The following is a 14,126-nucleotide window of genomic DNA, read 5'->3' on the forward strand; positions in this document are numbered from 1 at the left end:
GAAGTCCCCTTAGATGAGAGGGTCTGGGATCAGTTTCTCTCCTGGTCAATGGAAGTTACTCTTTTTTCTGTCTTACTGTGTTCAAATGCTCAGCACATTGTAAAGTCAAGAATGTTCAGAAGACAGCCCACATCATTCTGATAGCGAAGGAAGGTGCCTGGGCCTTGCCTCTTGAAAAAGGAACTTTGGACTGGATTAGCTGGAAAGTGATCTCATTCTTCTGCTCCACTCTGCCATTTAATGTCTGGCTTCTGAACCCCTGGCAAACATCACTGTGAGGACAGAGCTGTCAGACTGTCCCTGGCTTCTGCATCTTGCTGCTTGCTGGTCAAAGGTACAGAGGGAGTCTGACAGGAGCCAAAGGCTGAACACCTAATTCCTGCAACGGAACGGGCCTACACCGAGCATCAGGAAACACTTGTCAGGTGATCCAATGTGGAATTGTAAGAATGGAGAGAATTCTCTCATAAGGCTGACATGAGGGTCTATTCAAAATTGAAATTTTATTTTGCATATCCTATGAACTTTAATTCTAAATAAGCTTATCTTGAGTTTTAAAAGGAATTCCAGGATCATGTAGACCCCATGAGACACCCCCACGAGTGTATCCTGCAGTTATTTGACCACCGTGGGTGATACAGGAGCTCTTAAGTTGCAAGAAAGGAGAGGGAAAGGCCTGCAACTTATTTAATGTAACTCTGGGTTGGATTCTGTAACACTCACCTGGTGCTTAAAACTCAGTCACCTGACTTCTGAGATTTCCAGAATTTCCCCTGGAGGACTTGGACCCTAGCTTCAGAAACACTGACCTGAATAAAACGCCAGGCAGCACAGCCACACCCTTCTTCATGCCTGCGGAGTACTTTCTATGGAATGTGTTTACAGCACTTTTTCACTGCATTGATTTAGTTGGGATGTACAGCTCTGAAGTTCCCTGTGCCAAGAATCTAGTTGGCATCCAAGAGATGTGTACCAGAATAAACAAAATGCTCCATAGGAATTCAGCACAAAGACTAGGTCAGAGTTTTCTTTCCCTCTATGGAGGAAGTGGTCTGCAAGTCTCGGACATGCTGTGACTAGGCACACACCAGTGTCTTAGATCGCTCACGTGCCAGCTCCAAAAGGAGGAGACTTGGAGAAACTGACCACCTGACTCAGTACCTACTAAGTACCTTCTGTGGGGAGGGATTCAAGGCTGGCTCTGCAGCAGAGACTCACGCAAACCACCACACACACACACACACTGCACGGTAAGAACACTAGCCGAGAGGTTCTGAGCAAGGGCTCTAAGTGCTAACATCAGGCAGGATTGGCTCCTGGAGCTGGGGGCAGAGGGGATACTGGAGGCTGAGGAAGGAGTGGGGCAGTACCTTAATAAAGTCTTGAAGATAAGCTTTAGGAGACTACAGTATAGTTAGTGTTTGTGGCACCTTCTATGACGCCTAAACTAGACATCTGGAGGTTTCTGAGGAGCCAAGCCTTCTTATGACACTGTAATCCTATGGTGTGTGACTGCAGAGGGGCCATCAGGGGCCAAAACCGTCACTACTTTCTGTTCTGTCTCCCACTGCCAGGCTAACACTGTTGTTCTGAGCTATCTTTCCAGTTCCAGGAACATGAACTCACCCACTCACCTACCTTACGGAGGAGTAAGTAGTCTGATTAGCCTGATGAGGGCAAAGATAGCTGAGCCAGCTCCTCCCTGCCCGACCCTGCCTCCTATTCAGACTTCTTAGCAGGTAACAACAGAGCACTAACTCTTGCTTAAAGGTGCCACAAATCACCACTTCCTTTAGAGGAAAAAAGAAGAGGGGGAGGGCTGGCTTTACGCTGTGAAACATGATACTAATGATCTTGTTTTCACTATGGAACCTTGCTGTAGATGAATTGCTAAACGGTCTTATTAATAAAACCCAGAGCTAGATATTGGGGTAAAAAGCTGAGCAATCAGAAAAGCAGAAAGAAGCCAGCCACGTTCTTACCACTTGGAGACCCTGCACCAAAGAGACCCACTTCCTGTATACCTACATCTATGTGTCTTTCTGTTCTGCCATCTCACTTCCTCTGTCCGCCCAGCTACATCACTTCCTCTTTCTGCCCAGCTCTGTCACTTCCTGTCTGTCTGTATAGACCTCCAGACCTTTATGGTTAGTGCTGGGATTAAAGGTATGCACCACCACGCCTGGCTCTGTTCCCAGTGTGGCCTTGAACTCACAGAGATCCAGACAGATCTCTGCCTTCTGAGTGATAGAATTAAAGGCATGTTCTACCATTGCCTGACCTCTATGTTTACTATAGTGGCTGGCTTTTTCCCTCTGATCCTCAGATAAACTTTATTGGGATACACAGATAAAATATCATCATATTTCCCCTTTTTTTGTCTAAATAAAAGTTATAACTAATGTAAGAAAAACTATGTAAGTACAATAACTACATATAATATATACAAGCAATAAATACATCAACAATGTCTAGTCCATTTGCATTTGACAAATTCAGTGAAAATATTCCATTATCTATCCTATTTTTGTGAATCCAAAGGATTGTATCTAATTTACCTTCTATCCTAATTTGTATTACCAAAACTATTTTTTGATGTCTTTCAACTTAAACACTTTACACCTCTTAGTGAGTTTCTTTTCTGAATTTCTTAACAAAGAAAACTATAACTATCTAATCTTCAAGTCCCCCAGAGACCCGAGAAGGAAATAATATTACCTAGTAAAACAGGAAATGCAAACAAGTGACTTCCAAAAAATGTGAGTTATGACAGAAACAGCCAGCTGTTTCTGGACAGTCACCTGAGGTTTGGTCAGGCAATGGTAGAACATACCTTTAATCCTATCACTGGAAGGCAGAGATCTGTCTGCATCTCTGTGAGTTCAAGGCCACACTAGGAACAGAGCCAGGGTGGTACATACCTTTAATCTCAGCACTAACCATAAAGGTCTGGAGGTCTGTACAGACAGACAGGAAGTGACAGAGCTGGGCAGGAAGAGGAAGTGATGTAGCTGGGTGGAAAGAGGAAATGAGATTGCAGAACAGAAAAGCATATAGGTGTAGGTATACAGGAAGTGAGTCTCTTTGGTGGAGGATCTCCAAGTGGTAAGAATGTGGCTGACTTCTTTCTCTGATCTTCAGGTAAAATATCACCACACCTTGCTTGCCCTTTATTCTACTTTATAAGCATAGTCATAGTACATTATTACCATATAAGAAACCACAACTCTGCACATATATTTGAAAACAGGTTAAAACTTCTCTAGTTGTAGAATCATTATCTTTTTGTTTATTGGCTTCAGTTTAAATGAATCTGTTTACTGATAATAGTTACAAAAGCAAACACTTCTAAATAAGCATAAAAAAAACCCCTCTAGACTTTCCTTGATAGATGCCTTATTTGATGCTCAAGCCAAGACAGAGAGCTAATATACTAATTTGCAGAGTCTAATGTTATGGAAATAAGATGATGATTAAATGAAGACATCCAAATTATGAGCACAATTTACAATGTTTACAGTAATTATTTTTAGGGTTCACTACAAATTTCCACTATGCAGTATCTTACTTTAGGTACCTCAGCCACTGAGTTCACTATATCAGTACTGGAAATTCCTTATCCAGTGCGATTTCATCTTACACTGGTGATGTTCTGGAAGCAAAAACTGCTCCATCTTAATGGTTCTTGAAAATGTCCCTGGACCAAGGACAGCTACATTGACTGTGTTGTTTCTTTGCATTTCTGGTGCAGTGTTCCTTCAGCTTAGATGTAGTTGGGGTTAAGATCCAGTTTAGGGATAGATTTTCCAACCAGGTAACTGGAAAGACACCTCCCCACCCCTGCCACCCACAAGTCCCTATGAGCATATCAGAAGATACTTCAAGAGATCATATAAATGAATCACTCAGAGAACATATCTCATACAGGTTATTTTATATAAAATATTAAGAGCACTACAAAATTACAGTAAGACATTTAACAACTTTCATATTATAATTGGTTAAGAGGAAAAAGTAGTGCATAGATGCTTATGTTTGGCATTAGCCCCAGGTTTTCAACTGTAAATTAATAAATGATACACAATAATTTTCAAGTTCTATGTTGTACAAGACCCACATTTATAGGCAAGTGCACAAGGCTGTGTGAATAAGGTGATGTGAGATGGGGACTGGGGAGTCAGGCCAGCTGGTAAGTCTCTGAATGGCTTAGGATAGACTTTTAAAGAAAACTACAAATTTGAGGCCAGCATGGTCTATAGAGTGAGATCCAGGAAAGGCACAAAGTTGCACAGAGAAACCCTGTCTCGGAAAAAAAAAAAAAAAGAAAGAAACAAACAAACAAAAAAAAAAAAACAAAAGAAAGAAAACTACGAAGGTGAAGTCTGCTGAGTACAATGGATTTATATAGTGAGCCTTTGTCCTTTTTATGTAGTAGTATATTTGATATATTTCTAGGAAAATGAGTTTTAGCTTATGAAAGAAAAAATTTTAAACAAATAAAACCCATAACATTTGTTTTTGTTTTGCTCGTAAGTGTTAACACTGTATCCAACAAATCAAGTTGGCTGGGGTAGACTCACTATTACCATTTTTTAAATGCTACCTCAAAGCACTTGGCCAATGAACATCTGAGACGGGGGTCAGGTCTGCTCTGACTGGCTAGAGTCGGTCTGCTGTTGTTAAGCAGTCTAGCACAGGTGGGGCCTAAGGCTGTGGCTGAGCAGAGAATTCCCAGGGTTAATGGAACCGAAGTCACTGGCTGTACTCCACCAAGACCAATACTGTAAGACAGGTATTAAAAAGTGCTTAGCCAAATTTCTATGAAAAAGCAAGTGTAATAACACAGTATAAAAAGAAATCATTAACGTTCTAATACTTTTAAGTTTCTTTGATAGAATTCTGGTAGAATTAAGAATTTTAGAAAAGATAATACAATTTGGTATCTTCATGCATTTGCATAATGAGTTTCTAGCTTTTCAGAAATGTGGCTAGCCTTTTCCTTCTCAGGCAGTAAATTCACGATGCTGAACATTAACTCCTGATTTATGTTAAAGATGACTGAACTAAATGGACAAACGTGTAAGGTTTTAACACCACACTGTAGCTTCTCCCCCAACTCTACTGAAATTGCTCTTCTGAGAAGATGGCCATGTTGAGAGCCCTGTCTTTGACCTTCCAGGTAGAGAAGTCCCAGTCTCCCCAGTTTTCAGGAGACATTCTGACTGCCTATACTGCGGCTACAGCCTAAGGTACTGCAAGGACTGCTTGTGAATTTCTCCCTGTGCGCTTTAAAGAGCAAAGACTATTATGTTCTCTTTAGAGCACCCAGGAAAACAGTGGGATAATTGATATTTATTTGTTACTTACTATATTCTAGGCCTAGGGCAGTTGTTCTCAACCTTCATAATTCTGCGGCACTTTAATACAGTTCCTTATGTTGTGGTGACCCCCAATTATAAAATTATTTCACTGAGACTTCATAACTGTAATTTTGACAATGTTATGAATCGATGTAAATACATGATACGAAGGACATCTGATACGTGATTCTTGCGAAAGGGTTGTTCGACAGCTAGGTTGAGAACCTGCCCTAGAGTAACACATAACACATCAATTTTCTAATTTTTCTCATTCTATGAACTGGCTGCCATCATTAGTCCAAAGTTTCACATGCGAAGGCCCAGGGAGGTTGAGCAACTTGTTAAAGACCATCCAACCAGCGTGACGAGGGAAGCACTTGAACCCAAGCAGCCTGCCATAGAATCAATCCTAGGCTCTCACACACATGCCTCATGTCAATGAGTAAATGGAATAATATGATTTCCACGATTTACCTTAACTGATCCTAGCAGAATATTATATCTATTGAGATAAGATGGTATCAAGAAAGCACTCTGAATTAAGAACCTATTTTTGTTGAAGGCACCAATGCATTTAAAATTATTTAAGAAGCATACAAAATCAGAATTAACAAAATTATCTTAAACTGATGAATATTCATCATTTGTCTTCTGTTAACTTAGAATTTTTACCATCTAGAATTACTGGAGAGTATTTATAATAACTCCACCAAATAAAAACATTTTCTATGATTAAAAATTATGAAATAGTTTTTAAGAGCTTCTCTGAGTGGTTCAATAAAGGAAAGCAAACAAAACAAAGCAGAAGTCAGCCGTCAACCAAACCAAAGCTAACGTAGTTCAGGTCCACCTGCCTTAAACAACAAATCAACAGACCCAGCATCGAAAAGCAGGGGCTATAAGAAATGAGCAACTGTTTTGTCTCAGTACTAATAGAACACTGTGCTGTGAATTCAGAAAAAAGAATTAAATAATGTATTGGAATCTCAGAATTGGTTTTGGGTTTTGCCTCTGTGTAATTTAGGTCTGAATTCTATTTAAGTGCTAATTTTAAAAGGGTCAAATAATCATGCTCTACACGTGAAGCCCCACCCCCTAGCTATTTCCTCCTCCGAAGCCCTATTTGTTCACGTGCGTCTGATCATTTATACAGACAGCTAAATTTACTTAACCGTATTTACATTTGTTCCTCTAAAGTTACTTAGGTAGGAACAGTAAGGTTAAAAAAAGAACCATTATTTACTGAGTGCTTGAAATGTGCCAGGCACTGTTCTAAGCTTTACATAGAAGGCTTCATTAATTCTTCCGGGAGACCAACTTTGTGAAGAAAGCATTGTTATCCCCATTTATAGGGAAGATGCTAAGTGAGGACCAGGGTTCACTTGCTCAGGGTCACACAGCTGAAACGCTATTCCAGCAGCCTGCTCCTTTAACCACTTACTTTCCCCCTAAAAAAGTGCCAAGTAAACAGAATGAGAAAGTCACAGTCTAACCACTTGGTTCTCTTTCACATAATGATCAGCCATAGAGTTACTGATTGCTCATCATGTCTAGGAAGTGTGCTGGAGGGCTGGAGATGGCGGCTCAGTGCTTAAGAAGAACACTGGATGCTTTTCCAGAAGACTGGGGTTGGACATGGTGGTTCACAACCGTCTGTAACTCCAATTCAGGGAGTTCCAACAGTTTCTTGTGGCCTCCATGGGCACCAGGCATACACATGGTGCACATATATACATGAAGACAAGATACCCATACATATAAAAAATGAGAGATTCAAAAAAGGAAGTGGACTTGCGTGGACACCCAATGTCTTTCCCACAGTGAACCAGGGCAGATGGTGACTGGCGTGGAGACTTAGCTGGACCTCCCCTGACCCTGCCCACTTGCACAGGCTCCCTTTAAGAGGATAACAGTAAGAAGCCCTCCAAGAGTAAGGATTAATGAGATGACTTATTTCACACAGGATGTCACATGAGTATTATTACTCCTAACATCTGACCCTGTTCTTGAGGATCTGGGATGGAAGGCTACACAATCATGAAAATAATTAAGAAAAAAAAGAAGGTTCCATAAAGGAGAATTTCTCAACCTGGATCAGAGCACTGACATGTCTGGGGCAGAGAGAGGGGCAAGAGAAAGTAGGTGGCAGTTATACTGAGGAGTGGGCTGTAACTGATGCCAAATCTGGACCCAATGTTTTCTAAGTTTATTTTGTACAAGGTGTTTCATGCATGAGTAAATATTTTGTCATTGTATATTAAGTAAATTGCATTTATCAAATACCTTTTATATATAAGGCATTGCAATAGGATTTTCTCATATATGACATATCATTAAATGCATTGGTATTTCATTGGGTCTTGGCTGGAGCTTCGTTCATTCCTGGACTTGAGAAGGGACAATCATGATTCAGAAGATGTGAGTTACCTAGTATTTCTACAGATCCACATAGGCTCTTACATTTGGGGTTGTGCTATGAATACACACAATTGCATTTTTGTGACTGAACAAGTTCATGCAAAAAGAGTAACTCAATACATCGCAAATCTTCAAAAATAATTCAGTTTTTAAAAATAATTTATTTATATTTACTTTATGTATGTTGGTGTTCTGCCCACATGGATGTCTGTGTGAGGGTGTTGGGTCCCCCGGAGCTAGAGTTACAGACAGTTGTGAGCTGCCATGTGGGTGCTAGGAATTGAACCTGGGTCCCCTGGAAGAGCAATCAGTGCTCTTAACCGCTGAACCATCTTTCCAGCCTAGTTTTTTTTTTTTTTTAATTTAGCAATTAGCAGAGGTGTGATGCTTAACACTAGTCTTTCTCCTGTGCTAACAGGGTCTAAATATTCGAAGACACTAACCTGACTTTTCCTTCCTATCCAGAGCAGAGCACTAGCTCTGTGCTTGTTCCTCTTACCGTGGGTAAAGCTGATGAGGGAACAGCCAGCCACCCACCTCCTTCCAAGACAAAGAGCAGGGTTTGCTTTGCCTTCAGCAACCAGGTCTTTCCTCAATGGCTTATCACTCTTGCCTGGTTAACTAGAGGGATCCTCCTCTTGTCTGCATAGACTCTACACGGGTGGTTCTCTACCTTCCCAATGCTGCAACCCTTTAATACAGTTCCTCATGCTGTGGTGACCCCAACCATAACATTTTCATTGCTACTTCCTAACTGTAATCGTGCTACTGTTATGTATCGTAATGTAAATATCGGTGTTTTCTGGTGGTCTTAGGTGACCCCGTGAAAGGGCTGTTCAACCTCCCAGGGGGTCGTGACCCACAGGTTGAGAAGCACTGCTCTAGTATTTCCTTTCTTCATCTGTCTGTCATTCATAATGTGACTCCAGTCACTACTCCCATTGTTCCTCTGCATGAAACTTGCACTGACTCCCTATTGCCCCCAAGATGAAAACGGAAGGGACCTCACGTGCCCTATCAAGGTTTCGCTCCTGGAAGCATTCTACTTTTCCAAAGCCAGTCAGCTATTCTAGGAACAATGGACAATATGCTCTATACTATGACTTTGAACTTGGTCCTCTGAACACTGAGGATTTTTCAGAGACCATTTTCAAATAAATTCCTATCTCCCTATATTTTCTTCAACTTGTTTTATAGAATAATTGTTATAAAAATTAGAAGAATTATTTCCTCTATACTTCCATTAAATATTTTATAGCCTTAGAGTTAAGAAATATTAAGATTAGAAAAGGACCTAAAGTTGGATACTTTAACACAGAGAGTCCTTTTTAAGGGGATTCAAGCTCTGCCCCTCATCCCAGGAATTACACAGGCCAGCCTCATGAGTGTCTATGAGCACCATCCACGGACAGCATTTTCGCAGCCAGTACTGAGACTCACTGCCAAGTGCTCTTGGTGCAAGTTTAGTTTCCATCAAAGAGATGAGTCCAACAGTGTTATCAGATGGGTTCTGTAAAGATGACATACTCACAGCTTTCCGCCTTGTTTTAAAGCATGCTATCGTTCAAAGACAATTATCATCTGAATTTTCACAAACAAGTCTGAATGTGCTTAATCAAACCTAGTAGCTAGCTCTTGTTACTAAAGATGGCCATGAATAAAATGTGAACTGTTTTTATGTATTACATAAATAAATACTGATGTTGATAAAAATAATAAAAATTCTATTCTATTTTGTAAATATACAGAGTCTTTACCAGACCTCCAGTTTATAGTTAAAATACACTTGGAATTTAACAATAAAAAGGGAGAATTCAGTTATTAATGGCAGTAGACATCCCTATATCGGAGATGATCTAGTCTCAATTACTGTTCCTAATATATCAATGCCTATCAGAAAAGAAATTTAAGGAAAATATGACAGTGTGTCCAAAACAGCTTAACTACTTTGTGGAATAATTTACCTGTTTTCTTTTGTTTTTTGTTTTTCGAGACAGGGTTTCTCTGTAGCTTTGCGCCTTTCCTGGAACTCACTTGGTAGCCCAGGCTGGCCTCGAACTCACAGAGATCCGCCTGCCTCTGCCTCCCGAGTGCTGGGATTAAAGGCGTGTGCCACCACTGCCCAGCAATTTACCTGTTTTCAAATACATGATTTACCTAGGGCTTGAACAAGGCCTTAGCTGTAGTGATGACACATACCATCAGAAGAGGGAACTGGTCCCATACAGAACCTCATTACCACAAAGGATTTTGTAAATTAAATAGTAATTCACAAGAGCTTAAGTATATGGCTGCAGCATATACTTAGGATGAAAACGAAATGCCTCGTTCACACTGAGGATTGGATGAAAGTGCTACAAATTTTCTAATCTGAAAATATAGTGAGATAATTATCTTCATTGCTTCTCTTCACTAAGGACCAAAACGTGGATCTATGCCAGCAAACTGTGCTCCTATAATTCAAAATATACGACTTTAAAAAATTACAAATTTATTTCTTATTTAAAGTTTAGAAGGTAGGGCCAAACTCCAATCCTATAGGAGTCTGTGGGAGTTCTCAGCAGGAGCCTCACTCATCCTATGCAATCTGCTAATAATGAATCGCTTTTTCTTGTTTATTTTAAGAACTCTGCCAACAAGTTGGGGTTCACAACATAAATGTACTTTAGATAAAGATATTGTAAATAGAGTATGCAGCTGCAAATTCAGCACATTATGATAGAAATTCGTCTATGGTCCTATGAATATAAAACAGCAAGTCAGATGGATATCTCAGATGCAATCTACCATCCTAGACTGCAAAAACATTCTAGCCATGATATTAAAATAGCAAACCTTTGCAGAGCGTTAACCTATCATTACTCGGAGTAAATGGCATGACACTGCCACCTAATTAGCAGTGTGGCTTGCATCTATAAAACAGAATTAGCACCACTGCTCCTTTTTTATTCTTAGTTTGTGTTTCCACAAAGGTATGACCTTATCTGTATGCTTCTCTGTTCATTTATGCCCATCTACAAAGGATTTAATTATGTTCTTTTGGTTTTCTACACTGAGGAAATTGAAAACTGCCACTTGGAAATTAAAAATCTTAAAGAAATTAGTGAGCAGATTATTTACAACACACCCTCCTTTCGGAGATAAGGAACGGAATGCCTTTGATTAAGGGAGGCATACATTTTTCAGAGAAGGAAGCCCCAGGCAAGGAGGTTCTTACTAGTCTTCTCTTCCTCTTCCTCACATGAATTCCTCCAAGTTTCTCTACTTGTTTGGGCCAGAACTAGTTAAATGGAGAGTGTCTTAACACCCTAAGGTTCCTAAAACTTCTATCAACTGGGTCGGCAGCCAGGAATCATCAACTTACATCTGAGGAAGGCGATTCGAGAACAATGCCAAATCCCAGGACGTGGCTCTCCTCAGTGGAGGTGTGCTCTGCGGCTTGGAGACCAGATGGCCTTGTGGCCACGGCTGCTGGCTTCTTCTCAATTTCCAACGGAGTGGGCTTTGGTTTCACAGTCACAGGTTCCACAGTCTTTGGGAGCACCTTTTTCTTTTTATTTCTCTTGCGTGAGACAGCGGTTCGCTGGGAGCATATAAGGGAAATTGGGGGTTGTTGTCTGTTTTGAGTTCCAACTGTGGACAATAAACACAAATATGGTACAGGCACTTGTGTCTGAGGAAAACCTACCCGGGTCTGTCTCTGTGATTTACAAACTGACAGTGAAGTGAGGTTCCCTCAGGATGAAGCACAGGTAGGTAAATCTCACTCTGCACAGCAGGGCTGCCAGAGGCAGCCAGGGCCACCTTACAGTCCTAACCGCAGAGCATCATCCAGGAGAAAACCACTCTGAACACAGTGGATCATGGACCACTACAGCATCCTGGCTTCGATGGAAGAAAGGGTTAAGAGCTATGGAAAAATACAGCTTCATGAATCATGTGACAGGTTGGAATGAGAACTCCAGAACTTAAATTTAGTTACAGATGCTCATGCTCTCTGGTAAGCTCATTTCAGCAAAACCCCTACTGTCCCTTAGAGTTCAGCTGATCAGTTACAGTCTACAAGGGCTGAAATGATGATATTTTGGGCAAGACTGGTTGAAAGAAACAGTTGGGAAGAATTCTATCTAGAACAGGGCTGGGTAAGCACATGGGCAAGTCATGTTGATCACTTAATCTTGCCAAGTCTTTCTTTCCTCATCAAGTATCCTCTACACGTCAACGACCTTCAGTGTGCTGTGTTCCACGGCATCAGACGAGGCCGCTGCTTCTCCAGCTCTCACCTTTACATAGTGAAAAGTAGGAATGACATGCTGTGAGCAGGTCAGGTCCATCAGCAAATCTACAAATGGTACAGCAGCAAGTGTTCACAACGAACACTTACTTAAGGAATCCAAGATGGCAAGTTTACTTTTCACAGGGGTGCTCTGAGAAGGAGAGTGTATCAATCATTCTGATAGAATGTGAAACAGGAAAATATGGCTTCAATTTGCATCAAATCCTCCCCTATCAACATGGCTTCCTAAATAAAGACCACAAGGTGTGCCTGCTTTTTTTTTTTTTAACAGAACGAAACCTATAAACATAGCCACATGAAAACTAAGTCTTTAAATGCACATCAACACAGCCTACTTCCTCTTACTTATTTCCTATAAGTCTGGAAATCAAGACTATTTACACTGATCCAAATATTTTTACCTCTGCACTAGAAGGTAATTTCCAAGTTTTACTAGCTGGATTGTTTAACTATGCACATGGTGATTTAGCGGCAATGGTTCTAGATCTTAACGACACATTAGAATCAGTGTGGAGTTTTGAAAAGTACTCCTGTGCCTTAAGAACCTGTCCTGGACTCAGTGGGTCAGAATGTCCAGTGGTGGGGACAAGGCATCAATATCATTGCAAGGATTCTCCAGAGAATCCAGCACACAGCCAGCTGCATTTTAATTCCAGGTAAGCCTGTCTTGTCCACAGGGTCAAATGGACTCCAGAAACCGTGAGCAGGAATAGCTAGGCTGCAGCCCCCAGACCCAAGCTCTTTCTAAGCTCAGTTGTTGAAATGCTTTTGGTGTTCAGACAGGGATACTGAGTCTCGCTTCTGCAAGTCTTGAAAGAGCCCAGTCTTCCTGCGCTCAAATCTGCTTGATCTAAGTCCTTGCCTTCCTGTAAAACAAAGGTGAATCTTTCAAAATAGAATTTCAATCTAAGTCTCATGGGCAATAAACTTAAAGTAAATCTACCCACATAACATGAATTTTTAAATTGGAGAAAATTAAAGGAGACTCGTTTATTTAGTTTATCCTTTTTGTTCTCCACAGCTCTGGAATCATTTGCCTCGCTAATCTGCAAAGGTTCAGAAGGGAAAACATGGCGACAAAATGGCATTTACTTAATAGATTCTAAAAAGGCTCCCGTCAAGGATTTACATGGGTGCAATTTGTAGTCTGCCATTTCAGTAGTAAGGAGCTTAAGTAACAAAATAAATCATTACAATTTCATATGCATGTTTTTTAAGTACTAACAAATTCCCTCTCTGCGAACAGCACCTACAGAGTGAAGTGACCTTTCTTTCTGAGGCCCTCACACAGGAGATGGCAGCCTCTGCCGGCTAATATGGACACAGGGTGTCATGGTGGAACAAGTGAGTCAGGTGCCTACTGACTGACTTGACAAAACACTTATTTCTGCCTTGGGACAAGACCAAATTTGGTCCTTTAAAATATGTTGCCTAGAAATCCTTTTGGTTTCTCTATAAATTTGATTGTGGGTGACTGATACATCTAAGTATTGAGCTTTGTATATCAAAACCACATCACAGAATGTGAGGATTTTACTAGAATGCACTGGCTGGTACCAAGTGCATTTTCTGAGGGATGACTTTGTAAACATAACCATGATGGGAGTCAGAAGGGCCATCAGCACAAGGCTGGGCTGCTTTCCTACATTAACATCAACCAGAAGTTTCCCCATCAAGAGGGATTTGTTATTTTTTGCATATGTGACAAAATAAAAATTCCAACTTTCTTACTAACTGTGAAGATTGGAAAATAAACCACTAACCCTTGACTTCCAAACTTCTACAGAGTGCTGAGGGACCTTTAGAAGACACTGAGGTGTGCAGCCTACCTTACAAAATCTCATTTTCTGTTGCTATCTCCTTCACATTTAAAAACAACCCCAAGAAGTAGATATTAATAGTCCATTCAGAGGTGAGAATGGGGAGGCCTAGACGTCGTCCAGCTAAGGGTGATAAACTGGGAATTCAACTGCCAGCTGTACACACCCTGTTCCATTGTTCACCTTCCCCAATGACAAAGAGAAGAGAAAGTCAAGTGAAAGAAGCGGACA

At 40.8% G+C, this 14,126-nt stretch overlaps 1 protein-coding gene across 1 annotated transcript in view; it reads right to left on the reverse strand.

The window, feature by feature from the left end:
• Positions 1 to 14,126, reverse strand: part of Bend7 (BEN domain containing 7) — an 84,615-nt gene that overhangs the window by 39,786 nt on the left and 30,703 nt on the right. Inside the window, exon 5 of the mRNA XM_059263569.1 lies at positions 11,143 to 11,411. Within this exon, the coding sequence (XP_059119552.1) occupies positions 11,143 to 11,411 (269 nt within the window). The remainder of the gene's footprint in view (positions 1 to 11,142; positions 11,412 to 14,126) is intronic.

The sequence above is a fragment of the Peromyscus eremicus genome, chromosome 5 (genome assembly GCF_949786415.1).
Source record: "Peromyscus eremicus chromosome 5, PerEre_H2_v1, whole genome shotgun sequence".
Lineage (NCBI taxonomy): Eukaryota > Metazoa > Chordata > Mammalia > Rodentia > Cricetidae > Peromyscus > Peromyscus eremicus.